The sequence below is a fragment of the Sparus aurata genome, chromosome 4, assembly GCF_900880675.1.
Source record: "Sparus aurata chromosome 4, fSpaAur1.1, whole genome shotgun sequence".
In the NCBI taxonomy this organism is placed as follows: domain Eukaryota; kingdom Metazoa; phylum Chordata; class Actinopteri; order Spariformes; family Sparidae; genus Sparus; species Sparus aurata.
In genome coordinates, this window is record NC_044190.1 from 13,840,259 (window position 1) to 13,867,727 (window position 27,469).

Sequence of the window (27,469 nt, forward strand, 5' to 3'; positions counted from 1 at the left end):
TAGGTGGTAAGTAGAAATTTTGAGTCTTAAATGTTTTTTTTTTGTGCAGCAAATGTACATTCCAGTTGAGTGCTCTGTCCTTTTACAAATACAAAGCCTACAAAGAAAAGTGGGACACCATCAAAGCAATCAACAAGCATCATGAAGTGGTCATGATTTTCTTTTCTTTCCTTTGAAAAATCAGCTCGAATTTTTTTTTCTTTTTTCCACAGATTAGTTACCATTGACTCAATATGGAAGCACATTGCACTCACACTTGAACCTTATTCCAACGTTCTGGCTCACACTTTTTTAACTTGATGAGTCAGTTTCCTGAGAACACACAGCTTTGTGTCACAGAGACACTAACCTGCGTGAAATGTAACAAAATAGGACTCAGAGATGGGAGGAAAGACACAAATGTCTATATTACAATAACCACATGGTGACAACGAACATAGTGTTGATCTAATTAACGATTCTGGATCTTACAAAAGCAACCTGTTTCAGAACAAAGCACAGGGTGGCAGGGCAATGGTTAGAAAAACATCAAGTATACCTCTTTATTCTAACAATTATATTTTTTTATTATTCAACAACTATGAAAGCTTCTACATGGAGTCTTTCACATCAATAAGGTAAAATCATGATGGCACCTGTAACTGTGAAAAAACAGAAAATGTTAAGTATGTCTCTGGTAAAATAAGGTGTAAGTCAATTCAAGCATGTTAACTATGAGACTATATCTGTTAATGTGTCAGCCTTGTGTATAAAATCACTGGTGTTGAAATGGCAATAGTACCTCCAGCAGTGGATATTCATTCAGATATAACTGGTGATGCAAAGCAGAGATGGAAATGATACACACATATCTGAGAGCTTCAGCCACCAGGAGGCGTGACTCAACCAGGACTGAGTGTTAAAACATTGTACAATTATAATGTAAAATAATCAATTTTTTTGTTCATTCAAAAGCAAGCACATTTCTTTATTCGTAAAAAACCTTTTTGGATGTGGGTGTTGAAATGCCATTACATGTAAACAACAACATATGCGGTCTTTTCCTTTTTTCAAATGCAGCACAGTCCTGACGGAACACTTCTTAGAAGGCACAAGAAACAACAGCATTGTTAGGTTTTTGTGAAAATGACACAAACGATGTCTTCATGTCACAGGTTAGGCCCATATATCTACAGTATAATTTAGCATAAGGTTGAACCCTATATTCACTTAAACACTGCTTTATATTAGAATCCAGGGAGCCCTGAGAAATATACAGTAGAGGCCAGGGGCCACTGTGAATCTTGAATTCTGACTATAATCTCCAAATTTTCCGAGATTTCTGTGAGTTGCGGTTGTGAAAAAAAAAAAGCCACATTCTGTTTTGGTTGCACAGTGGCAGACACACTTCCGTTATGCCATCATTCAACCTTCATTTTGGGGGCAGAATCCCAGCCCAGTTGCAGACAGAATAGCATAGTGAAGATAACCTGTACATGAATGGTGTAATTTTTCTAAAGCATTACACTGTGCAAGCCAAAGAAATGTGTTTACTGCCAGATTTCTGACATTTTTCCAAAAAAAAAAGAAAACTCCCACTTTAGTCAGTTGGCAGTGGATTATGCTGAGATATGTGGAATCAGCAAAATTGATTTTCTTGTTTATTTCTGTTGTCAATTTCAGCAATCACTGTAATGTTAAAGCTATATTGATATAAATATATTGAACAGCTTGGTCCAGCCTGGCGGACATTTTTGCTATGATTATTTAATGTACAGTGTTTTTGAGCTAACCTATTTGAGCTCTACCCTACAGCAATATCTCAGTAGTGTTGGGTAAACTCAAGCTGTCACTTCCTTTGAGTTATTGAGATATGATGGCATCAAACATGCTTTTAAAATCAATTTGAAATAAAATAATAGTCTAGTGTGTGATGCACAGTTTTTCAGTCTGAAGGTACTGCAAACATTGTGATTCATTCTACAGTGTGAGCATTCTGTGGAAAGGTTCTCTCACATTTTTCACAGTGGCCCCAATTCTATTCCATAGTAATGACTCTCAGTTGCTTTGATGGTGTTAATTGTCACAGTCCGCAATCTTTAGCTTTAAGTAAACAATTAAAATTACAGCTTCAATTAGGTTAATGACAGAAACCGAGGGGCTGGAGGTTAGGATGGAGCTCGACTGATCAAACATTTTGGTGCTTGTATTTTGGTGGCCCCATTTGGACTGTAAAGCTGTGGACCAGCTGAGCGTATGTCTGTAACAGCAGAGGGAAGTACAGAGCAGCAAACCATACAGCGAGTATACTGGTTGAACAAAAGCAAGGCTAAAAAAAAAAACAACAGAATCGCTTTAAACCTGCATTAACAGATTTGTTGGCCACTTGGGAGCAACTGAAAGTAACACAAACATGGCAAATCACACAAAGACCATAACAAAGGTAACAAAACAGTAGCTTCATTACACATTTAGTAAAATCAGAGCAACATCAGCATTTACTGTGTGTTTTGAGCAGCCTAGCTAATCAAACTCAAATATTCACTCTCCTGTTAGCTCTGTCTGGAGGTTTTCCTATCCTCCAATAGCCTTTTTGCTGCCTGCTGTATCTTGAAACGCCTCTAATGGGAGTGTACACTCTGAGCCCAGAACAGTTAAGTTGCAGAATTGAAAGATGCTTTTTTTTTTTAAAAAGGCCTGTGCAGTTGAGAAGAAGAGCAGATTTGGGTGCCAATTCTCTTTGGCTTTGTTCTCTTTGTCCAGTCACACCTTTGACAGTAAACATATACCCATTTGTCTTTTCCATAGTACTGAAAAGAACATCAATGCTTATTGTCAGGTGGGCATTTACAGCTTTACTTTTTTCTGTTTATTGTTGGCATATATGAAATTTCACCCAATGACATCCAGTAACACAGAGGGCACACTGTGCCGGTCAGTCCAGGCTGAGTGTAAAGAAGATATCCCTACACTTCCAAAAGTACAGTTTCTATTGTGATGTGAAACTTTTTCTCCAAAAGACAAATGCATAAATGGTAAAGGGCCTACAGCCATCTCAGGTCCACATTTACGTACCCTTATTAGTAAATCTGCCAAAATGTTAACATGATGTCAATTTACATGACTGAAATTCTTCTAATTTTTATAAATATTTCTTTAAAGAATAATTTGACATTTTGCTACATATTATTAACTTTCTTGATAAGAGTTAGACAAGGGGATCAACATCACTTTCATATCTGTCCATTATATATATAAAGCTACAGCCAGGAGGTTATATTAGATGAAACAGAAAAGACACCATATGTTACTGAAATATAGAAACATCAGTTTGGCAGTGCTCTGTGAGTGCATTTCATTGAAAGTAGTGTGAAAGCGTGGCAGTGCTTTAGACGTACAATATTACTCTTGTCTACTTAAAGGCTCTTTCTGCTCTCTTGAGAGTAACAAAAGTTAACAGGCACGGTTGTGCAGAAAAATTATTCTGGCAATTTCATCACGATCAGAAAATGATACACACAACCTAGTGTTGTTGATTGACTTTCCGCTATTTCATTTGTGTGTCTGAATTCTGTGTAAAATTTGTGCCTTAAAGAAAAACACAGAACCATAACTAGCGCATCCAAAGTCTATTTTTTGCTAAAAAAATACCACAAAGCAAACCTTTTCTTTGCGTCCTGAGATGACAGATGTGTAAAATTTGTGAAAAAGTAATAATTCTGACATCAGAGTCAAAATGATCTTATCTAAATCTATTTTATCTACTTATGTGATATTATTTTTTTTTTACCTAACAAGTGCAAAAAGTGGTGAGAAGTTCAGGAACGCTTCTAAGTTCTGTGCAACATTTGTTTGAAACACTACAAGAATATATTTCTCATAGAAAGGCTATCAGAACAACTCAGTTCATTGGTAAGCTTACAATCTTATTGAGAATTTTATCTAAATAAAAGGGGAATTCTGGTATTTTTTAACCTGGGCCTTAGTCTTAGAGCTGATCTACTTGACCGATTGTGAAACTTTTGTTTTGGTAGGAAAGAATGACTTATACACCAAAATATGTAGGCCCAGGTTTGAAAAATACCCCAATTTCCCTTTAATCTCATGAACACTTCCTACCCAACTCTTCAAAGTGTTTGTAAGAAAGGCAGTATCAAGCAGCAACAACACAAAATGTTCAAACAGGCACTGCAGCACACTAAAGAGAAGAATTCAGAACCTCTCTGAACTGTCCACAGAGAACAAGGTGGGCTTAAAGCAGTGACGTATTAGTAAAGCTATGTGAGAAGAATACATTTCAAGTCATTTACATGAATAGTAAGTAAAATGAAAAAAAAAATAAAAACAATTTACACTGTACAATAAATCAAACCGATCTGAAGTGAAGCTACGGGGAGTTGAGTCTAAAACTGTTCAGAGAGAAGGTCACACAGCCTCTGGGACACAGTGTCTTTGCTGGTCCGGAGGGTGAGGCGGTACATCTACAACAGAGAAGACACAGTTATGCAGGCTATATCACAGGTCAGTACAGTGATAAACCTGTGTGCGTGTGTGTGTGTTTCTTTACCTTTACCTGTGCTTGCGTGTTGGGCTCCAGCCTGAGGAGGCAGCCCACCTGAGTGCACTTGGAGTGAATGACTCCAGCTCCGACAAAGTTTGCAGGATTGGGATCCACCCCGTCCAGCAGAGCTACACCAAAACCCAAGATCTGTAGAAGAATGTTCACAAGAGAAGGTAGAAGACCAATTATGATTACATGTACACAGAAAAGCACATTGATTACAAAAAGTAAAAGGTTGAAACAGAAAATCATAGAACACATCACAAGGCACCATTTTAATTCCCTGACCTCGACACACTAGTTTACACAATCTGACTCTTATAGGTATCAGTTGTTTGTTTGTAAAAGATTGCATTCTGTTGCTTTAACTTTTTAGGAATCTGGGTTGTTTAGAATACAGTGACTGTTTCTCCTTCCTTGTAGTTCTCATCCATGTCTGCTTAACAGTTGAGTTTGACAGTCCAGTCTTGACCTTGGAAACAACAGGCGACAAAAAAACCTTGACTCCAGGTTTAAGCAATTTGTTTTCTATCTTTTAAGCCAACAAGATAGAAAAAAAGGGTGCTCAAAATACTAATGAAACACTTGCTGCTAATGCTGTAGCAGATACAAATGAGTTAGTGGGGATTCAACCCTGCCTTAAAACAGTGTATAGGCCTGCGCTGGTGGGATAGTGCTGGCTTTAACGTACGGTGGCTCGGAGGGGTGAAAACACAATGGCATTTCAGGAAATACAACATTTCAGAAAACACAACACTTCAAACGTGTTGAAATAATTTTCTGAAATGCTGTTGTGTTTTCTGAAACGTGTTTTCTGACATGTTTTGTTGTGTTTTCTGACATATCCTAATGGCAGCAACTACTTTATAATTCATTGCAATGGCCGCGAGGTAATCAGGAGAAATACAGCGTTCATATTACATGCAAGTAAACGTTCCTGCTAGCTTATTTTCTATGCGATTGGTAATCGCAACACTTTTCTTGATGACGTCGCATTGTGACTTTTTTGCCAGCAACTCCTCCACCGGCTGCCCTGACAGATTTCCTCCATCTACTCTTTCAAGCAGGGCTGACGTAGGACCGAAAGGCAGCCTCAAGTCTAGACTGTTTTGTCACATTGTCATAAATCACCCATAGTGATGCAGATAGTTAATCAAATCAAACTATCTGCATTCATTCCAAAGGCACTTTTTCTAATGGGAACTAATCAGCTATATGCAGCTTTCTGTAAGTTCCATCGACAATCAATTGTTTTCCCAGAGTGTAAAGACTACAGTACAAAATAACAGAAAGTCAAAAACTGCTTCATCATTTTCCAGAAAATCTGCTTTAAATTCATTACGTCATTTAAGACCAAAATGGGAATGTTTGGAGAATGATTTACACTTTAAGAATGAGGCATGAATGAATAAAATAAACATACTATGCCACTGCCTAAATGTATCAGTAATTATGAAGCAGTAACCACCAAAGTTAGCCATCAAAAAACCTCTTGTGTCTATGATGTTTTCACAAAGAGCTGGTTAATGTCTTCAAGTGGGGCAGCCTCCCTTGAAGAACTGATTTCTTACCTTGGCCTTGGTAACGTCTGTGTCCATTGGGTGTTTGGCTTTGAAGATTTTCTGGACCTCTTGCTCAGGACTGAGAAAGAAAGCCAAAAAAAGATAGTTACTCATTACTGGGAGGGGGGCAGGGCAAAATAAGACACAAACACTGCAATATACGCAACCTATGAACCTTATTCTGTTTGTTTTATGTATAACTTAATACCAGGAACAGTCCAAGGAAGCTTCGTGTTTCAACAATGACACTTGGGATTTGATAGCACTTTATTGATTCTGAAGACATGTTTCAGCTAGATTATTCGGGTTTTCAGCAACCACTGCTTTATGTAGGGGAGGGTGAGATAAGGGGTCTTCAGTTAGTTGTAACGTCACTAAATCCTACACACTGGATCTTTACAGCCTCTGAGCACCGCAGTGATTTCTGCCTTTTCTTACAGAGACAAACGCAGGGACATCGGTTTATGTTTACAGGACACATGGGACAGGACGGTGTGTATCGAGAACGTAGAAGTGACCTTACGCTCCAAGCTGTTTCCAGCGTTGGAAGAAGTCTTGGGATGTCATCTCTGTGGGCTGAAAGAACTTGTTCAGCATCACGGGAAGTTTGACTGCAATGTTCTGAAGAGTTCCACCATATCTGTTCACACACAGAGTGTAATTGGCATATACAGCAAAGCATAACATATATGAGTATATATGAAATATGGATTCAGACACCAACCTAAACTGGATGTTGAGTACCGGTGCATCTGTGAAATCTGACACGCACTCAATGTTGAGCATCTGCTGGACCTGAGCCCCACCATCTATTAAGGGGTCTACTGTCTTCGCATGGACATTCAGCTGTGGAGACAATTGTCAAGGACTCTATAGAAACATACATGACTAGTGCACTAGTAGGCAGAACTCAATAAAGTTTTTCTTGACACTCTGAATGGTATGCAGGGGCAGTGGTCCTGCAGAACGGAAGTGCACAAGGCTCCATGGCTGGGGGGCAGTGGTAGCACTTGTTGATTTAATTACTTGTGTAAACTCCAGTGCTTCCTGTGCAAAGGATATGAGTCTTGAGCATGTCACAGCTGGCCACTGATGTGGAGAAGCTGAGGAACTGGGTGGAAGTCTTGTTGCCGTAGAACACATAGATGCGACCTGTGGGACAGTTTGAGTTCCTTATCTTTGAACTAAACACGTCTGAATTGCATCAACAATATTTGCTTTAGATTTACTGATCCCATCTTCTATTATTCCCTATCCCTAGCTTGTAAGAAGTCTCTGCAGAAGTCAAGCATACTGGGACAAATAGTATGATAAAGCTGCTCACCCAGGTTCTGCCTGTACTCAGACTTCAGTCCAATCTGCAAAAGCTGGTTCTCAAAGATGACACCATTGTTCTTACATACAAACCTGGAATTTACAAGCACACAATTACAAATTTACAAGAACTTCCATTTGTGTTTAATAATATATAATTATGTCAATCTTATATTTACATAAAATAATTAGCTTAGTAAAAAAAGTTATGTATCGGCCGACTGTTTATAATCATATAGACGCTGCTATAATGTGTTGTGATAGAGATCCTGACCCAACAGGCATCGAAAAAAGTGACAAAGTTACGTTTTTTGCGCTAAATTACATAATCACCATCAGTACACAGGATACTGCCTGACTCTCACTTGGAGAGGGACCCTGTTTTCTGGAGAGATGCTGATTTTCGAGCAGAACTGCGACGAAGAGTCAGTAGAACAGACAGGATGACTGAGGCTTTTCCACGTCTAACTGCAGAATTTCTTTCCTCATACAAGTTGCCAAAGAAACTACCAGTTACCACATTACTGTTGTTTAGCCCTGTAATTGTCTTTTATGGGACATTTTTCTTTTTATTTGATGAGTGAAGGATCCGTTTAGCTGCCAGACTGTGAACAACATCAGGCCGACACACCCCTGATCCGCGGCATTGGCTTTTCCATTCACACAGATGTCGGGCGCATCAGAGCCGCAGCGAAACTGTCCCCCGTATCTTAACTTTCACACAGATGGCGATGTGGAGAATCGGCGCACGATTCCTCCACTGAACGGGCAGTGTGAATGCAGCTAATGAGACGAATAGGTCCACCACTATAAATCGGAATTGAGAATTTGTTGAAATAATATACGAGTTGAAAAGAGAAAACTGAGAGAGGGGTAAGGACATAAGTTTTACTTCTACCTACTCCTAACCTACTGTTATTGTTTTGTTTAATTCATTCAAATGCAAGACTCACAGTACTTTGAGTTGGCCCCATGAAAGAGATTAGAGGTCATGATACCTCTGCATCTAAATTTTTGTTTTTGACCATTCTTTTGTTCATCTTTCTGATGGTTGATTACCAATTCGCTGGAGTGCTCCTTTAACATTTCACGGAATGTGATTTACTGTAGAGTATGTGAAACTACTTGCAAGTAGTTCCAACCTCTATTTCTCTGCTTATTTCATCAACCAAGCTCACAGTATGGTCCCACCTGAGAAAGTTCTCCTCACACACATCTACGGATGCAGGAGCGGGGCTTTCAGAAAAGACATCAACCAGCAGACTGGCTCCTGCAGAAGGGGTGGCGTTTAGATTGAGCAGGTCCGTGAAGGGGTGCGTGGTACCCTGGGAGAGAAACATCAGTAAACATAATCTGTTAACAGTTCTGACATACAGAGAACACCAAAAACTGAACCCTGTCGTCAATTCAAAGTAACCGCCAAAACTGTTAGCACCACTGTTGTTACGTCTCTATAGCAATGACAATGAAAATGGAGAACAACTTGAACACTGTAGTGGTTTAAGCTATGACGTATGGAGAAGCTAACAGCCTGTTAGAAAAGCAAACACCACCGTTAGCCTGTCGGAGAAGCTAACACCAATGTTAGCTTACTGGAGAAGCTAGCATTGGTTTTAGCCAGTTGAAGAAGCTAACATTGATGTTAGTATGCATTAGGCCCGCATTCACATTGTGTTTTTTCTGAGCACCAGCCTTTTTGTTTCTTGTTGAGGAGCGTTTGTGTCCACACGTGGCTGCCTAAAAAGTCCTGCGCTCAGCATCTTTTGTCAGAGCACTCTGCCTTTTTTTGTGCTGTTGAAAATCTCTCACCTTTTCAGACAGGTGTTGGTGACATCACTTCTGCTCGTTTTTAAGCAAGCCAATCATTTGCTAAATCAGTCGGAATTGTCCCCCGTTTACCCTGGTAATCCAGAAAATGGAGGTGAAGCTTGCTCTGGCTGTGTTTTTCAATCCTGAGCTTTGTCAGACGGAAATTCTCCAAACAGAGACAGAAAAGTCCATTTGTGGGAGCAGAATGTCTGTACACTGAATGATGCTAATGAGTGTTGTGCTTTTATCAACCAACGCATTGTCAGCCCTCTGTTACCATAGCATTAGCAGCTGTCAATCAAAACCGACATGCAGCTTTTTTGCTCTCTGCGCACAAGCGCTTCATCTCAGCACTCCCAAGGGCACAGCCAGAAAAAAACACTATGTAAACATGCCCTTACTGGGTGTACTGTATATCCTGTTCTGCAGTAACATGATAAATTACTTAATAATACAAATGAATGATTATAAAAGGTCACACAGACACGTAATGAGACAAAGAAGCTGCCACTACAGTGCCAATTAATAATTACAGCATGTAATTCACTATACTAGGTGATGTTTCTAGCTTCCAATATACCATGGTCCCAGCAGAGCGCATGATGGGACTAGAAGAGGCAGGGCGAGGTCTGTTGGTAGGGAGAAGGTCTGCCACCAGTGAAGGAGAAGACTGATAATAAAGGAAAGAGACAGACAGGAAGAGGAATGGAAGGATAGAGGGGTAAAAATAGGGAAGGGAGGAAATAAGACAAGCGAAGGTAAAGATCAAGGAAATTGAAGAAAATAGAGGCAAAGGCCAAAAAGCACAACACACTGCATAAAATTCTAAAAGTTTTCCTGGTTTATATGAACAAATGTCCAAGATTTACTGACCACAATCTTCAGCTATCTATTGTAGCACTACTGCGTAATTACCTTTTTTGGGGCTTCAGTGTTCTCGCTGTGCTCAGTGCTGCCGTTGACGTTCCTCCGGGCATCGTCGATGTCGGGCAGGTTGCCTGGGCCTTTCTTCTTCTTCAGTTTGGCCAGGATTGAAGACTCTCTCTCTGGGAATGGGGGCATCTCTTCCAAGACTGTGGCCTGTGGAGGGACAGAAAGAGCAAGACAATGCTGTAAAGCTTAAGGCCTGGGCATTACAGACCGCTACTACACCACTGTGAAATATCCAATGGTGATTCTCAGTTATTAGTAATTGAATAAGGTCTTAGATGTATGACACAACATGGCCACTATAATACTTTTTTTGTCATCCCATTAGTGTTGACTATTGATGAAATGGGCCATATCTTTGGGCCTGAGGCACAACATCCAAACTATTTTGGGCACCATCTAGATTCTAGGCCAACTAACTAACAGATCTAACGGTTGTAGTTTTATCATTAAGCTCAGTGTTCATTATTTATTATCTGTTCTAGCTTTTCCAAATGTTTGTGCAGAGATAGGTAATATCAATGGTATAATTTGTGCGAAATTGTGTGATAAATATAACATTTTCTTGAGGGAGGACCACCAAATACCATCATTCCCAAATTAGTAGTGTTAAGGCTTTTGGACTTTACTGTTACTGCCAGTGAATGCCCAATACAAACTAGTACATACAACATGTAGTCCTACCATGTCAGAATGCAAAAATGATTAGTGTTGTTCCAAATGGCACCAGTCAAAGGAGGAAAAACTTGAAGGGGGCGATGTGAGGGGAAATAAGTACAGAGCCTTGAATTATTTAAAAGGTTGTATAGGACTTCTTTGTGACTTATTTCTGAAATAAGTCATTTTATGGTCACAACATGGAATCATGGCTTATAGGTGGCCCAAGCTGAACAACAAAGGACAACCAAGTGACTGAAGCAGCAGAACCAAAACTGAAACAATACACCAGATGAAATCTGAATCACATCAGTTCTCACTGTGATCTGTGTCTGCAGGGAGTTGAAAGCCTGGCGTCAGTTGTTCACACAGATTCACTAACCAGTATGTCAGTGCTGGCGATGCAGCTGAGCCTCAAGTACTCGACAGCTCTCTGCTGAAGCTCCACGTCAGAGTTGCGGAGCTGGCTGTCTGAGCGCAGGACATCTTGGATGGTGGCCTTCACTTCTGGAAACAAGTTAATGAACTTGATGTAGGCAGACAGCAACAGCGCACGAGTTGGCACAGAGCACAGGTGGAACTTGGAGTGTAAAAGGTTGAACTGGACCAGAGGGCTGAAAGAGAGGACGACACAAATGGGCATTTTTTTAAGACCTGACGTGGGAGTTAGGCAAATATGATAAAATTTTCAGTGGACGCTGTCTGTACCTGGAGCGTGAGTCCCCAGCAATTAGGTTCCCAAACTCCCCCAGGATATAACCCCCCACCTTAACCAGGTTCTCATGGCAGGCGGGAGCCTGTAGTGCCTGCAAGTGGTCACAAAGCATGACAGTAGAAGATTAGAAACAACATGGAAGCGATTTGCACACCATTATTTGCAGTAAAGTTTTGAATGGAGGTGGGGGATAGCGACACAGCTAGTTCTTTGTTGGCAATTTGGTGTGTCAGAGCCTTGAGCCTACAATTAGTCCTCTGGGTGCCCAACAAAACCTTTGCAGGGACAGGTGGCCCACATTTTACTGATGTGGCAGATGCTGAGTAGGCACACTGACAGTAAAGATAAATCGTAATGCTCACCTCAAAGACAGTCTTGGCAGCATAGCCTTGGACATCTTCTCGGTTTATGACAATCTGGATGACACGATACCACACTTCCTCACTGACATAGTCACCGGCGATGCGGATTAGGTTGAGGATCGTATCCACGTACCAGGTGTAGTCCACAGCATATTTTTCTGCCAGAATAGCCACCTTGAGCACCTGAGAAAGACAAACAACTGGCTTAGGGCGAGAGCAACACACAGAGGATGAAATGGTGTACATGCCTGTGCTGAGGACCCACTATCTCCTCTCTGATTGAGTAGTCGGCAGTCTCCAGGTAGCTCAGCATCTCTGCCACAATCTGCTTGGCGTTGCTACGGTCACACATGGCATAGAGCAGATCAACAGCCCGCTGGCGAACACTTACATCTCGCTCTGTCTGTATAGAAAACAAACATGAACAGAATATATGAAATAAAAAATAAATTCATATACTGTATGAGCTACTTAAATTCCACTGTAGGCCACTATACCAACATTGTAACAAAGGGAGAAGTGTGGCAAAACCTATGCAGACAGCAACTATGCCACACAAGCCTGCCCTCTATTAAGCTCATTAATGTACAGTCTTCAAAGAATTAAATGCGCACAATATTCTGGTTTGAGATATTCCACAAGTATTCCTGTGTATACTCAGCTGTGCATACTCCGGTTAGGTAATGATGCACACTGTTCAACCATCTTCTTGAAGAAGTCAGCAATGTGATATTTACACATATGCAAAGATCTGTTGATAGCCAAGACTTTCACAATGATTAGAAGTAAGTGTGTTTCTCCTCCTGACAAAAAATGTGGGCTTTTTTTCTGTGCATGCATCTCTACCTTGCATTTTCTTGGACTTTCGGTTTGCAGCCGACAAGCGTTGCAAATTGTTGGCTAATTTGTTTGCAATGCACAGAACTGATCCTATGCTGCAAACATAAAAAAGGCTGTGTGTTGAAAACTGTTGTAAAACCCCAATCTAGGCGCACATTCCAAATACGCTGCTCCAAAACTAGAATAAAAACTGGTATATCCAACATCTTAACCGGGAAATGCTACATGTGGAATAATGAGTAATATCCAAACAGAATTCTATTTACATGTCCTGTGTTAAACTCTAAATATTGACATATATGGAATAATAGCGAAAAAATTAGGGTGCATGTAAACTGCAACTGACAACAGTGACCATGGCATTAGCCTATATACTTATGTATGTATGTGCTGTGTGTGCATGTTTTGCCATTTATGAATTGTTATATTTAATATTCAAAACTATTGACTCATGTGTGCAAGCCAAATTGATCCTCTGAGAGCTTTATTATCACTCTCTCCTCCTAGCAAATCAATTTGCCCAAATGACTATTGCAGTAAAACATAAGTATCTATATTCTGGTATTAATCAAAAGTATTATGAATGAGGAGAATCTTTTGACCATTCAAAAGTACATTTGTGTGGAATGCAGATGAGCTGATGGTGAGACACTGATAAAATAATCTATAATATTAGTTATATACTGTATCTGAATACGGTTTATCCATGTCCTGTGGGCATTTAATTGATCTATTTGGTCTTAAAGTGAAAACTTGGAAACTCTGGAAATATTAATAAAAAAGGACCTGGAGTAATATCTAGGTTCATTGGTGTCATAGACAACCACATTGTGGATTCTCTTGTATTATTATAAATGTAACAATGGACCAAGGAATCTCTGTCTGTCTGCAGTGCTTTCCACAAGCGCCGGCTGCCGGCCATATAGCCGACTACACAGTTAACTCCAGCCGGCTACTTTAATTTTTAATTTTTCTAACAGACTGACAATAATGTCAAACTGAACCGCACTCATTAAAATTGTGATTCGCTGTGCTTGTACTGATAATAATCACAAATTACATCATCATCGCCGACTTCATTGATCACAAGGGAGAGAAACTCATCCGCGGCCCCGACACGCGGTGTGTGTGCGCGCACTCAGCGGAGTCAGTGTGTCGGCCGTCGGAGGCGAGAAGCAGGGCTCACCATAATACGCTTATTTTGCCACCGGTAATCCACTCTTCTCTTCCAGCGTCCATTTAGCAATACCTGCGACACGTGCTGGCATCAAAAAACACTGTCGGTTGTACAAATGAAACCAAACAGACTCTAAGAGTGTATTTTCATTAGTTGCTAAGGGAGAAACGTTCACTGAGTGTTTAATTGTGTAGCCACCACTGCAGACTGTGAAGGTGTCATGCACCGACAATAAGATATTTACAAGCCCAGAACGCCTCATGATGCAATATTATGTGAGCTTGTATAGCCTATTATTTATTATTTTCAGTGCGCAAATCACAGTTTTTATTGGTGCATTAGCGTCTGGCATACTTAGTAACACTAATGAATAAAAGAAGATGCGATATTTTGTAATAATAATAATATAATATATAGAGTAGATATTGATGCTGATAATAATAATAATAATAATATTAATAATAATAATAATAATAGAGCAAATGTCTGAGAAATTAATATAGGCTGCCTGTTCTGCAGGCACACTTAGGCTAATAATAATAATAATAATGTAACATTATTATTATTATTATTATTACATTTAAGACCAGTATATAAGATCGTACCCCCCCCCCCCGGCTGGCTACTTATGTATTATGGCTGGCTAGTCTGTGTCTTAGTGGAAAGCTCTGCTGTCTGTGAATTAAATGGTCAAAAAATAACCACTGAAAAGGTGAAAAACAATTCCAGCAGCACATTTCAAACTCCATAGATTCCCACTGGTCAGATAGTTAAAAGAAACATTGAAGCAAAACCATCAGGTTCTACAAGACTGTTGAAGGACTCACCTTTAAAGCATTGATCACAGTTTCTATGTGCGTCTTTACTGTCTCATGAGAAAACTCAGAACTGGCCAGTGTGCACATGCTCTCCAGAGCCAAGTAACGGAGGTTGGTTTCTCTGTGCTGCAGAAACTGGCCTAACTGGTTACAGGCTCGTACCAACAGGGTGGGCTCACTGAGAAACAAGACACAACAACTAGCTGTAGGGTCACACTGCCAACACACATTTCATCATCCAATAACCATCCAAAGTCTAAAGATAAAGCATGTTAGTCAGAGCTTAGTGTTCTTGGTGTTTTTAATGTAGTCTGGTGTTCACTACACCTATCCAGTGACGCGATATTAAAATTCCCTTGGAAATTAATCAGAATTTCCCGATTTTCCTTTTCCAGAACACACCACTGTAATTCAATGACCAGCAGAACGCTCATCAGAGTGAATATAACCAACCTGTCATGGTGGATGATGAGTGAGATGGCTTCAAACAGAACAGCATTCTTTGCATTGGAGTGCTGGACCTTCTTGGACTTGGGCGGCTCCTGGGCTTTATTGAGGATGGTTTCCAGACACTCTGTCAGACGACTACGCAGTGCTGCATCCTCTGCGACAACAAAGACTATGTTCTTAGCACCTCATAACCTTTATTTCAACTCTTGTCAACATTATTACTTCAATTCACTGTTATTCTAAGGCCTTCATGCATTTTTAAATTAACAATGAATCAAATCATTCTTTGTAGTGTCACATTACAAGCAAAGACATTACAGACTTCAATGGGAAGCCATATGTTGCTGGTTTTCTGCTCGATGTTAGCACAGGCAATGTTTGTGAAACCTCAGTATCTAAAAGAATGAGATAAACTAATATGTCAAGGATCATTACTGTACTGTAGATTTCTGGTATTTTAGTCTTTCTACTTTGGAACTAATTATCTTGTGTCAAAAATCACTTCATGCAACCTTTTTTTATTCCATATTCTAATCCTCAATTCAGTTTAGTGTAATGACTGGAGGTAGAAGTACACACAATGTCTCTGTCCAAAGGGGAAATAACATGCCTACCTTTTTATTCAACCTGTACATGAACAGACATGTAAAAAGGACAATTTGTGATTGGGGGTAGAGTTATCTACCCACACAGTTTTCCTCTCCAGGGTTAGTGCAGGTTGTTCAATGCTCTAAACTGTCCTAAAAAAATATGTGATGATGATGATAATGACAGTGACTTGAAAATGTGGCTACATGTCAGCAGCAATCGAGTAGTCAACTCATTGTAGCATGTGTGATAAAAATAAATAAATAAATAAAAGATTTAAATAACATTTTAAAAAATTCAACTCGATTCAATAACAACACGTGCTGCTTTTCTGAAATAATGACGCTGGCACACAATCGATTGAATTCCTGCTCTGTACTTTAAGATACATATTGATCTTATTTCACTGATAAAAGAAAGAAAATAATACAATTATTTTTCAAAACTGTTTAATTATACCTTAATTATAAGCTCTGGAGGATTTGTGGGAAAGAAAAATGATTAAGTTCAATCAAGAAGACTCTCTTTTCACCTCTCTCCCTGACCATGGCCATTCATTTTCTCCCTCTCCATTTAACCAACCAGATTCTGCCACAAACGCTATCGGCCAGTCATATCTCTGCTGTCAAACTTAAAACCTCTCTGTTGCTGTCAGCCTCTCATTTCAGGCATTTGACAACCCCCCTCTATCCCATCCACCTCCTTGCTGATTCATCTTAATTCCCTGGCCACCCAGGTAAATTAATGGCTGCCCAATATTTGGCAAAGCATTTCAGCATGTTTTTGTTTATGGAAATCCGTCCAAGACAACATCGACATCTACAATCAATTAAGTAGAGGAGGACAGAGCGAGAGAGATATTGGTCTTTGAAATACTGTTGCTGTGAACATAAAATATCTCTTCTTAAATTACGTACAAACTAGATGTAGGCAACAATAAATGCATTCCACTAATTACCTATCAGGTGATGGGACTGTACTTTTCTACACTGGAACATAATTTATCCTCCAGAAACACATGACAGTACTGTACCATACCAGGTGGAGGGTAGCACTGTAGCAGGCGCAGCAATTTGACAGACAACCATGGCGCAGCAACAAAGTAGTATGTGTAATCCTGGAGGTCGATGGATGCAGAAGTCACTATCTGTACAAAGGCAACAACAAGAGAACACATCAAGAGATGGTGAAATCAGATTTGATCTTTTACCTCAGTATGAAGTTACAGAAAGACACCCACCCTACTTAGCCGTGCCACAGCCAGTGAGATGGATGTTTTGAAGTCGTCTGGACTCTTCTGGGCCAGAGTGGTGATGAGGCTGGTGGCTGCAGTAACTACTCCCTGGAAACAGACAGATACACCTTTTAAACCACAGACCATCCTGACACAATATTTCATTATCCTAGGTCTGTTTCAGGTGCACAGACGTTAGAGTGTGCGAGTAGGCCACACTAAACATACTACACACAAACTGTAAAGTAGGTACTACATGTAGATAGATAGATAGATAGATAGATAGATAGATAGATAGATATCAAAATCAACACACTACTACTGCCAATTAAAACTCCAGAGAGAAATCCAATTTTTATTTTGTGATTTTTTACCACAATCTGAGCAACTAGCACTCACTGTATCTTATTTTGTTCTTTGTATTTACCTGGACGTAACCTTATTGATTCTAATGGTTATTAATTTCAGTGTTTTTTAGTGTTGATTCTCTCCAAAGTCCTGATTGGTGGAGTTATGAGTACTTGTCTCATGTTCTATTGTTTGTCTATCGGCAGTGTTGTAAAATATGTCTAAGGTGGATGCCTCATGTCTTGAGGCACATAAGCTTTTCCAAAGAGAGCACACTAATCAGTATGCAGTATGGAACTGGGACATGGGTACAGTCCTACCAGGTGCTGATCATTAAGGAGATGGACCACTCGTGCTGTCCATTCACCCATGGGAACCAGGTCAGCAGATGTCCTGTTGAGTCGTAGCAGACATAGTGCTGCACTCTGCTTCACGCTGTCCATGGTATCCCTGATAGAAGCAAGCGCAATACACAACTTCAGTCATCACAACCCAGTTCATACGCAATATACAATTCTAATAATCCTCACTGAATGAAACATCTGTCTATCAGCGACAATCACAGGCAAATTCCCTGAACCATATAAAAAAAAGTTTAATAATAGGTATCACAAAGACAAAAAACCTTTAAGTCAACTCAGTACAAATATCTACCTACGAAATGAAGCCACTGAATGTATTATTACAGCTAAAAGAAGGAAGAATGATCTTTTTTCAAAAATTCACATACTAAATGGAATGAACATTTAAAATAAAAAAAATCTACAGTCAAAATAGGTTAAAAAGTTATATTTTCAGCTCCAAAGCTATATTCAGCCAGCTCTACATCACTCAATTTGTCTTTGCAAGACCAAAAAACTCCTAGATGTGATAGAAGGTGAAGACTGAAGAAGATTCTTTTTTGAAAAAAAAATAAGATTAGGGTTTATGTACAGACCCTGCCACCAGGATGCTGGGAATTTCAGAAGCAAAAGCCTCAGCCATTTCCCTGCTGCCCACATTAGCTATGCAGTGCAGGGCCAGGTTCATGAAGGTGGGGTTGCGGCTGCCCAGGTCATTCTTAATGGCGTTATTGATTAGACGGATCAGGTCGCTGTTAGAGTTCACCAACACTGAGATGAATAGGTAACCCTGCAAGGAGACATGGGAGGAATGCTTTTAGTGCAATCCCACCATATAAAGGAGAAACAATACTGTATAGGGGTATAGGGTTTAGTCCCAACCCTTACAAATATGTTTGTCACATAAATGATCAACAAGCTCTCAGCTTTAGACACTGGGTGGACATGAGGACAAACTTACAATTTGTTTCTCTGTGTACTTGTTGGAGCTGAGGAGGTTGACAGCCTCCATGTGACCAAAATCAATATCATGGCCCAGGAGAAAGATGAACAGCAGCTTGCAGACGTACTTCTTTTTACTGTAGCCATCTAGAGCCTTGTCTCCTATCAACACATGCACAAATACACACACACATCCACACCCACACACCCAAAAATGGATTTGAATGTTTACATGAAGCTAAAAAAACGAAAAGCAGAGATTCCAAACAATGCATTTAGTCATCATATACCAAACTTGTGAGTAATGGGGGAATAGGGAGGATGGAATTTGACCCCAATTTTTACAGCCAAATACTCAATTTTGGAATGAACAAAGCATTGAAAAGGATTTTCAGAGTCGATTCAGAGTTGGCTGATGTCGGACTTAAATTTGTTATGTTCCTGTGGTTCATGCTTTGCCTTACCCATAGATATTCATTTTCATATCCTTTTTTTCTTTAATCCATGTTGCCAAAATTATGAGAATGACAATAATATTATGGCCTCCACCCATTACAGTACAGTCAAGGGCAGCTGCACCTACACCACACTCAACTCCTGTAGCATGAGTCTAAAGTTTTACCTGTATAAACACACTTTAACAATCAAAGAAATAAAAAGTGTGCTTCCTGTTCAAAGTTCAGTAATAAATCCCATCACAGAGCATCTCCCCATCATCTGGTGAAAAAGCTTGCCAGTGTACAGCAGCAGGGTCAGCACTTTGGAGAAGCAAACAGAGCCAAGTTGATCTGCATCACACTGTGAATTAATTCAAGTCAATTTCATTTACATTGCCAAAATATAACACATCACAGTTCTTTAGGGTGCTCTACAATCTGTGCAGTGTCCCTAAAAACTATTAGCTTGATGGCAGCACCTGCATAGAACTCCTGTACAAGATCCACTCAGCCAGCATGACTTTCTGATTCCTAACCTTTGTCCATCTCTAAATAATGTCACCAGATTTCTTTTAGGCTTTCTAGCAAAATAAATGATCATAAACAAGGGAAACGTTCACTTTCCATGCACATAAATGTGAGACCAAATTCACAAATTAGAGGAAAACTTATACTCTGAAGAGGACGACTGAAGGGCCTTTCAGACACAACGCTACGACAGTACTACACTTTTTTTTTCCAAAGGTTTGTGCCACACCATGGTGGCTTTTTTTTACTGCATCAAGCAACGCTCAGTACACCACTTGGTAAGCTTGTGCCCAAAGTTCAGTCAGCTTGGGCTTAACAATGCTATAACTGCACTGAACCCAGAAGTGAGCACTGTACAAATCGCACTGTGTCTGATAGGCCCATGAGACAATCACGAAGCTTGCCAAAACATGGACGGCTTGTCCCGCAACTTTCTTTTGAATGCTTCCAACTAAATACATTGTTTAGTCTTTTTAACAGATTACATATTGCACATTGCACATTTAAGTCTGTAAAAACACTCACCAAGTTGCACATGATAACATGTTGAAAAAATTTTTTGGTCAGGCTGACACAGAAACCAACAGCAGGTCAAGACGACCGCTTTTAAGGAATAAAAGTTTAAAAAACCTTCCTTCTATCTTCAGTTGAAATTTGTTTTCACCGTAGTTACAAAGATGTTTCTTGACATTGCAGTGATGGGTCGAATTTGTGTGTTTCATTATCATTAAATGGACTTGACTATGGAGAGCTTTTTACTTTCTTTGTTTCCTAGTTTTTAATTATGCCCAGGACACACATCATCAGAGACTTCAGTAGTTGGAGAGATTGTTGAGGTAAGGTAAAACCTTGACATAAATCAAGGGCAGGAGAACACATAGGGAATATGCCACAATGAACATAGGCCAATATGCTGGTCAATATGGACAGAGGAGGCAGCTTAATTCTGGAGCAAACTAATTATAGACAAGGAGGAACAGGTGGCAAAAGAAACAACACCAACATAATACATCTCTCACGGTGCAGACAAAGCAACAGCCATTTGAAAACTGCGGAGAAACTGAAAAAGTGCAAAGCTGAGATAAAGTCACATGATAAATTAGCAAAGTGGATTAGCAGCTACTGGAAAACTTGTGTCATGCAAAGGAAAGGTTTTTATTATAATCAATAATACATCAGGTGCTACAGTCAGTTGTCCATTCCCGATCACAGCATTTTTGTCTGGTTTGTCAGGATTGTTCACCTACCTTTAAATTTGGAACGGATATTGGCCAGCTCTTTGTTAATCCTCTTAATTTCAGCCTCTTTACTTTTACCTGTAAACAGATCAAGATATGATGCGCGTTATGTAATGCTGTGATCAAGTGATACGGTTGAATAAGCCATCTACGTTCCTTGTATATACTGCTCTGCTCCTTTTTGACAAGATGTGAGAAATAAAAAAAACACTTCTTGTTTTCATCATAAAGAAAACATGTCACTCAATGCAACATTACGGCTCTTTCATGTATTTTAACAAAAAGCTGCAAAATATCATACCATATAAGCTACACTCATTAGGCCTGAACCATTGATACAAGACAGGGTGGATCCATACTCTCATGTTGTTTTAACCAGATTTTGACCCTACCATCTACATGTCATACCAAAAACAGAGTCAGCAGACCAGGCGGAAGTTATCTCCAATAATGAATGAAGGTGTAAATTAACAGATCCAAAGATCTCTCTCTTTCATCCGAGTAGGCCTTATTCCAAAAATCTCGAGTGCAGAGGTTAAGTTAGCATTAAGTGAAAGTAAACATTACACACACTGTACACTGTGGATATATTCTGCTCAAACCTGTATAGTGACCTATAGCAGCTGTGACTGGTGGACTAACAAAACAATAAGTAAGTAAGTGTGAGCTTTGTGTGTGTGGTTGTGATCTGACATTACCAATAAATAACAATGCTTGAGTCATTGACAGAAACATATGATTCTTAGTCATAACATCTTCCAAACCAAGGAAGAAACATTCATAAGCTATCGCTATTCTCTTATCTTCTAAACACTTCATGTTGTCCTTGAATCATTATCCTTTAAGATGTCATTATTATAAGTTGTCAGTATTGTCATAATTGATGAGATAAAGAACCTATAATTACAAGACATTCATATAATAACTACAAATATGTTTTGTCCTAATTACAATATCATAAGTTATAATTATGGCATGTGAAAGTAAATTCAAAATAATCTCTGAATTTGTTTTCCTTTGGTGAGTGCAGTGTGCTTTGTTTGTTTGCTACTCTGACGTAGTACTGTTTACACTTCTCAAAGTCACTATTCAGCACAATTCTGATGAGAAACTAACATACAGTCAGTACCATAATCAGACCACTGTTTACATATATAATATGTACTATAATGAGACAGAAGTGAAAGCTGATGGAGGAATTGAAACGTTAGGCAACTTGTTTGGCAACAGTTCCACCCTATAGAAATACACAGTGAATATGTGATATTTGTGTGTGTTTGTGAGTGGTCACAATGGAGTCTATAATCATCTGTGTGTGGGAATCTACTTTGAAAGCATAGCTACCAATTACTTCACAATGGAATATGTTGAACTGCTGTATAGTAAATCTTCCCAAGGGAGAAACTTAACTTGGTTTACTGAAATATACTTAAAGGGACAGTGTGTAATATATCAAGTTTTTAGCGCCATCTAGCTGTGAGGTTCTACACTGCAACACTCCTTTGCTCACCCCTCCCGTTCTGAAGTCGCTGGAGACGTTCCGGAAGCTACGGTGGCCCTGACGGACAAGAAACTCATTTTCAAAATATGGACTCTTTCCCAACAGCGTTGAGTATTTCTACTGATTCAAGTAATGAGGTAAAGATGTAGTTAGTTATTGTTATTGTTAGTGACAAGCGCTTTCGCTGAGCTCCCTCTCATTTCCGCAGTCAAGCTGGCTCTGAGCGAAAACGCGTTTAGACTTACTACGTAATACCACGTCAGGGTTTCCTGCAGGAAAAAACTTTGGCCGGGGGGGGAGATGAGTGGGGGGGTTCAACCCGAGAACGGTTGCCGAGAACCGTTCTCGGCAAAAAAAAAAAGATAAATTAATTAATTAATTAGATTGTTCTATTATTATTTTTGCCCTCAAAATGAAAGAGAAGTTGCTTAACAACAAACCCACAAACATGATGATGGAAAACACGAACTGTTTATTTTTGGGGTCATGGCCTAATAAGTTTGGGAACCCTTGATACACAAAGCAAACAGAAAATTCAGGAAACAGAAACAGAAAAAAAATCAGGAGCTGAGAGCACTTATGCTATTGGCAAAGTTTGCAAGACTGGTCACTGCATGCCATTCTTCTTGGCTTCTCGAAGAAGATCTCCTGCGCTCTTGCATAATTCATCTCGTCCACTGACCTGTTGCATTCATTTTATGGCATTTTTCTTGACGAGCAGATGTCGCTGTTTAATTTCACTTCTGACGCTGTTACTGTGATGATAAATGACACTTAAATATTGAATCTGTGTCTATAATAACCACACCCTGACATGTAAATGTGACATCTGTCTTGGTTCATTTAATTTAACTTACAATTTGGACAACTGACTGCATAATATATGAATCAGAAACAGAAATGCTTTACAGCAGCTCCTATTCAAAGTCAAGAATATGCAGAAAAATAGTAGTCGCAATAAAAATGATAATAATAATAATAATACAGTAATAATAAAAAACTATATATATGCTGCATATTTATAATAGAAGTCTACTGCAACTGTACTTTTTTTTACCATTAAATGTTATTTTATACATTATCATATTTTATAATGTTCTGTCATGAAGTATATCACTTCACTGCTATAAGAAAAGAAAGCAGCTCACTGCCAGTTGCAGCTTCTTATCGTGATCTGCAGTCTTTGTTAATTTTTTGTCATGATTGCTATTATTAGTACTTAGATTATCAAAAATCTCAGTTACATGTCGGGATGTGGTTATTATAGACAGATTCAATATTTAACTGTCATGTGTCATCACAGTAACAGCGTTACATACTTTAGCAGCTGTAAACACATAAAAACATCATAAAACACATCATGTGGTCCCCTGACGCTGCACGATTTTTTTCTTCGCCTTTTTCACGTATCGCGCTTGCTTTCTGTCAGTCATCACACTGATGATCGCCATGACTCAAGTGCAGCAAACTTTCTGTCTTAAAATATGCAGGAGAAACTCGGGAGAAGCAGCCGCTAGATGTTCCTCTGTCGACCCCAAGAGAGGGAGAGATTGGCGAAAAAATGAAACTGAGCTTCAGCGTCTGTCCGAGGAGGACAGCAACAGGGCCAGGCTGCCTGGTGGAGGGAGGAAGACGGCTAGAGAGGAGCTTCAGATAAACATGCGGGAATGAGCTATCAGCAAACGGGCACGCCACGAGAGAGTGTCCCACAAAATTATCAGGGCGATGGAGAAACAAATGTCCGCCACCGTGAGTGACAGCAGAGATGAGGAGTTTGCAGCGAGTGCTGGTTGGCTGAATCATTTCCTCTGCCGGAACAACTTCACTCGCAGAAGACAACTATTGCCCAGAAGGATGCCAGAGAATTTACCAAGAAGCTGGAGAAGTTTGTGACATTTTCATCCCGGATTTTTGTGAGGAGGGAATTAAACGCCTGTCCCAAATAAACACCTGGTCTGTTAAAACCTATTGGTGGTTAATGGCGGTCCGGCATTCTAGCACGGGCGCTACAGATTTCAAGCCGGGCGGGGCGCCTGGCCAAATAAGGTCTGCAGGAAACCCTGCACGTAGTGCTTTGTGTCCCTCTCGGCAGTCCATAGTTTTTTTAAAACCGGAAAGACATGGCGGCCTCCATAGAGCTTGCCCGTGCTATGTATATTCAGATTACATAAATTATATAATTCTTCGCTCAGGAGGATAAGTCAGATTGTTGGCAGGGGTAATTGTACACCAATGAGGACTTACTTATGAACGAAGACGTTGATTTGAGTTAATAAATTACTTAAATCGTTACACATTGTCCCTTTAAAAAATGTTTTGCTTAGTCTGCTTTGTGAAAATGATAAATCTGACAGCGTACATATGATAGGATGATATGGAAACATAATACAAAAAACATATGCCAGCAATAAATACCACAAAATGTACCCACTTGTTCATATATCAAACATAAACCCCAAAAAATAAAACACCCCCAGGTTCATGGGAAAGTGCTAGGAAATGTCAGCTTAGGTTTTGTATACGATTTCCATCAGTGAGAAACGTGATGTCCAGAAACAAGCCAAGGTAGGGGTATTGCACCACAAAGGGTTTCTCAGTTAGCAAGATAACTTATTAAATCAAACAACTTCTCTGAACATGTACACATTTATAGCACTAACGTACATTCACATTGGTCAGGATGAAAGTCTCAATTACAGCAGAAGAAGAATGAAAAACACGATGTGGCCCAAAGTTATTGGTCGTTTCAGAAAAAAAGGGTAGGGGGGATGCAATTCAACTACTTGATTCACTATGCAAAAATGAATTTAGTTGAATTACTAGCAAGTCAATTTATTGCAAAGTGTTTAACTTCAATGACTTTTTAACTGGTTCTGAAACAGTCTCAATTTAATACTGATGCCTCTTTAGTGTGATTTAGTCCTAAAACCTTGAAATTGGTTTGCACTATTGTAAATTTGGCTCCCTCGTCTCAAAGTCAGAGTTTTTTTGGGATTGATTTTTGGTCAAATTCCTGAAATGAGGTCTGTGGTTATTAGAGGCTTAAGATTTTTACACGTTTTGCTCTACGACATAAAATACATTGTTAAGTTTGTTAAGGTTTAAGTCTTGCAACTGAAATGTAGTCTGTTTGTAGCCTTACGTTAGCTTTTAACTTTGGCAATTTAATTTACATTTTTAATCACAAAAGTGCTGTTCATCTGTGAAGATTATTTTGCTGAAGACAACACGCAAGTATCATAAACATAAAGCTACAGGGCGTATTTTCAGCGATGTTCCAAAGTCAACTTGAAAAATCCCATAGGCTTTTTGTGAAGGGAATCGGGGTGATGCTAACTTCCGAGTTAGCCTACAAAAATGTGTCTTGGCTACACCAATCTATATGATCTACATAACCAAATAATCGAATAAGCATGAAGACTGGTAAATTCAGTATAGTTATTATGGTTATTCTTATTGCCAGTCTAATAAGTAAAATGACAACTGCTTTCTAGAGCAGAGTGCTGAGGATGAATTGAGGAGTCTTAAATCCTGAAAGCCTGCTGCTCTGTAGCACCAAAACAAAGTTGACTTTTTTCACCAGTGTCATATAATGGTTACTGATCTACATAGCCTGAAATACATACATTACTTCAACATGGATCCTGCAAACAGCTGTGTTTAATAGAGAGATATACTGTTAAACTTATGCTGTGTCGTTATGTGATCCTTCTGTATTTCTAGGAGAGCTCACAAGTATCAAGATATCACACTCTAGGGAAGTCAAAAATCTATACTCACATATTCTATTAAGGATTAGCAGGAAATTATAAACTTGATTATAAACACTTAATATTTAACTCTACCTACCTACCTGTCCCTAACAGGGATTAAGAGGAATATTTTTGTTCATGGCATGACAGAGGTATCAGAGAGATATGATATCGGTTTGACCATGATGATGTTCTTTTTTTGTTTGGTTCACCATTATATTAATAAAGATATTAAGTTACTTTGGGATAAGACCATACTTGGGCCTTTGGAAAAATCAATTATCATATTAACCAAGAAACAAACGTATTTTTTTTTCATATTTTATGACAATTTTCTAAGTAACAGTAATCAAAATATAGAAAGGGTGGTGGAACACTGGGAAAATGACAATTGGAGTGTATCTCGCACATTTTTTTCTTTGTAATAGATTTAAGGAAATGCAGTTTGTATATTGCACAATATACGTGTTTACTTTGCAAGACAATGTAATGTTACACAATGCTATAGAGAAATCTTCTGAGTACTACCCATAAAAAGGAAATGAGGCGAGTTTCATTTCATGGCAGTTGCAGATAACTCACTGAACCAGTGATCCTGGTGATTTTATCCAAAAGGGAAGTGGCATCAAGTACTGAAAAGTTCTAACAGCCCTTTTATAATTCACTTTATGAAGGATTTGTATGAGTTAAAAACACTGTCTCTCTTTATCAATTTTTAATCTGTATTTGTTTCTGATCGTAACTGTGAACGTCCTTTTGACATTACTTGAAATAATCCTCACAATGTAATCTGAAAACCATCAGATGCTCACAACTGAGATGCTACAGACCTGACTGATAAAACTGTTTTGCATTATCTCCAGCTAGCGGTGCGGTCCACGCCCTTTGACATGACATTAGCAACTGGAAGCTAGCAGCTAACGTAGCTAGTGCAGGGCTAGCCAGCTGAGCGGTAGTCTAAACCCACTTTAACACCTGAAAGTTACCAAAATTGTGAGTGAAGGGGGAATGGAGACACTTCTGGACATGTTCCCCTCGGGTCGCTAATGCTGTCCAACGTTACACCAGCGAACAAGCTTGTTACGAGCCAACAAAGTATTGGCTATGAGTGAGATCAACAAACTTACAGTTCCTAATGTCAGAGATGAACACGGCCAGGCCACGCATCCCATCCCCTTTGGAGACCGCAGGCATTTTGTTCGCTCCCTGTTAATGTGACGTTTTCTCTTCTGGGTTTAAAATAGCCTAATTTTTAAGAGGTTACTATGGTTTTAAGTCTGCTAACCAGCTAGCGAGTGCGGGGAGTGCAGGGAGCCCCAATATGTGACTGACTGAGACGGAGACAGGAACCAGACAAACTGCGGCTGCGTCCAAAACATCACCGGA

General features: G+C 39.4%; 1 protein-coding gene across 3 annotated transcripts; it reads right to left on the reverse strand.

Annotated features, from left to right (window-relative positions):
• Window positions 1–545: 545 nt before the first annotated feature.
• Window positions 546–27,469, reverse strand: LOC115580645 (AP-2 complex subunit alpha-2). 3 transcript variants are annotated; one of them, XM_030415193.1, is made up of 23 exons: window positions 27,211–27,465; window positions 20,840–20,908; window positions 18,647–18,789; window positions 18,282–18,475; window positions 17,665–17,794; window positions 17,003–17,104; window positions 16,801–16,909; window positions 15,178–15,328; window positions 14,734–14,902; window positions 12,155–12,292; window positions 11,890–12,072; window positions 11,521–11,618; window positions 11,195–11,426; window positions 10,141–10,305; window positions 9,806–9,895; window positions 8,608–8,741; window positions 7,427–7,509; window positions 7,165–7,254; window positions 6,827–6,950; window positions 6,626–6,742; window positions 6,112–6,181; window positions 4,553–4,687; window positions 546–4,460 (listed from the first exon to the last, which is right to left on the reverse strand). In XM_030415193.1, exons 1-23 carry the CDS (start codon window positions 27,275–27,277, stop codon window positions 4,383–4,385), a joined length of 2,871 nt encoding a protein of 956 aa, XP_030271053.1. In that variant the 5' UTR covers window positions 27,278–27,465; the 3' UTR covers window positions 546–4,382. The 3 variants fall into 3 exon arrangements, with proteins under 3 accessions (XP_030271053.1, XP_030271052.1, XP_030271054.1); XM_030415192.1 differs by having other exon boundaries at window positions 4,547–4,687; window positions 27,211–27,464; XM_030415194.1 differs by lacking the exon at window positions 9,806–9,895 and having other exon boundaries at window positions 4,547–4,687; window positions 27,211–27,469.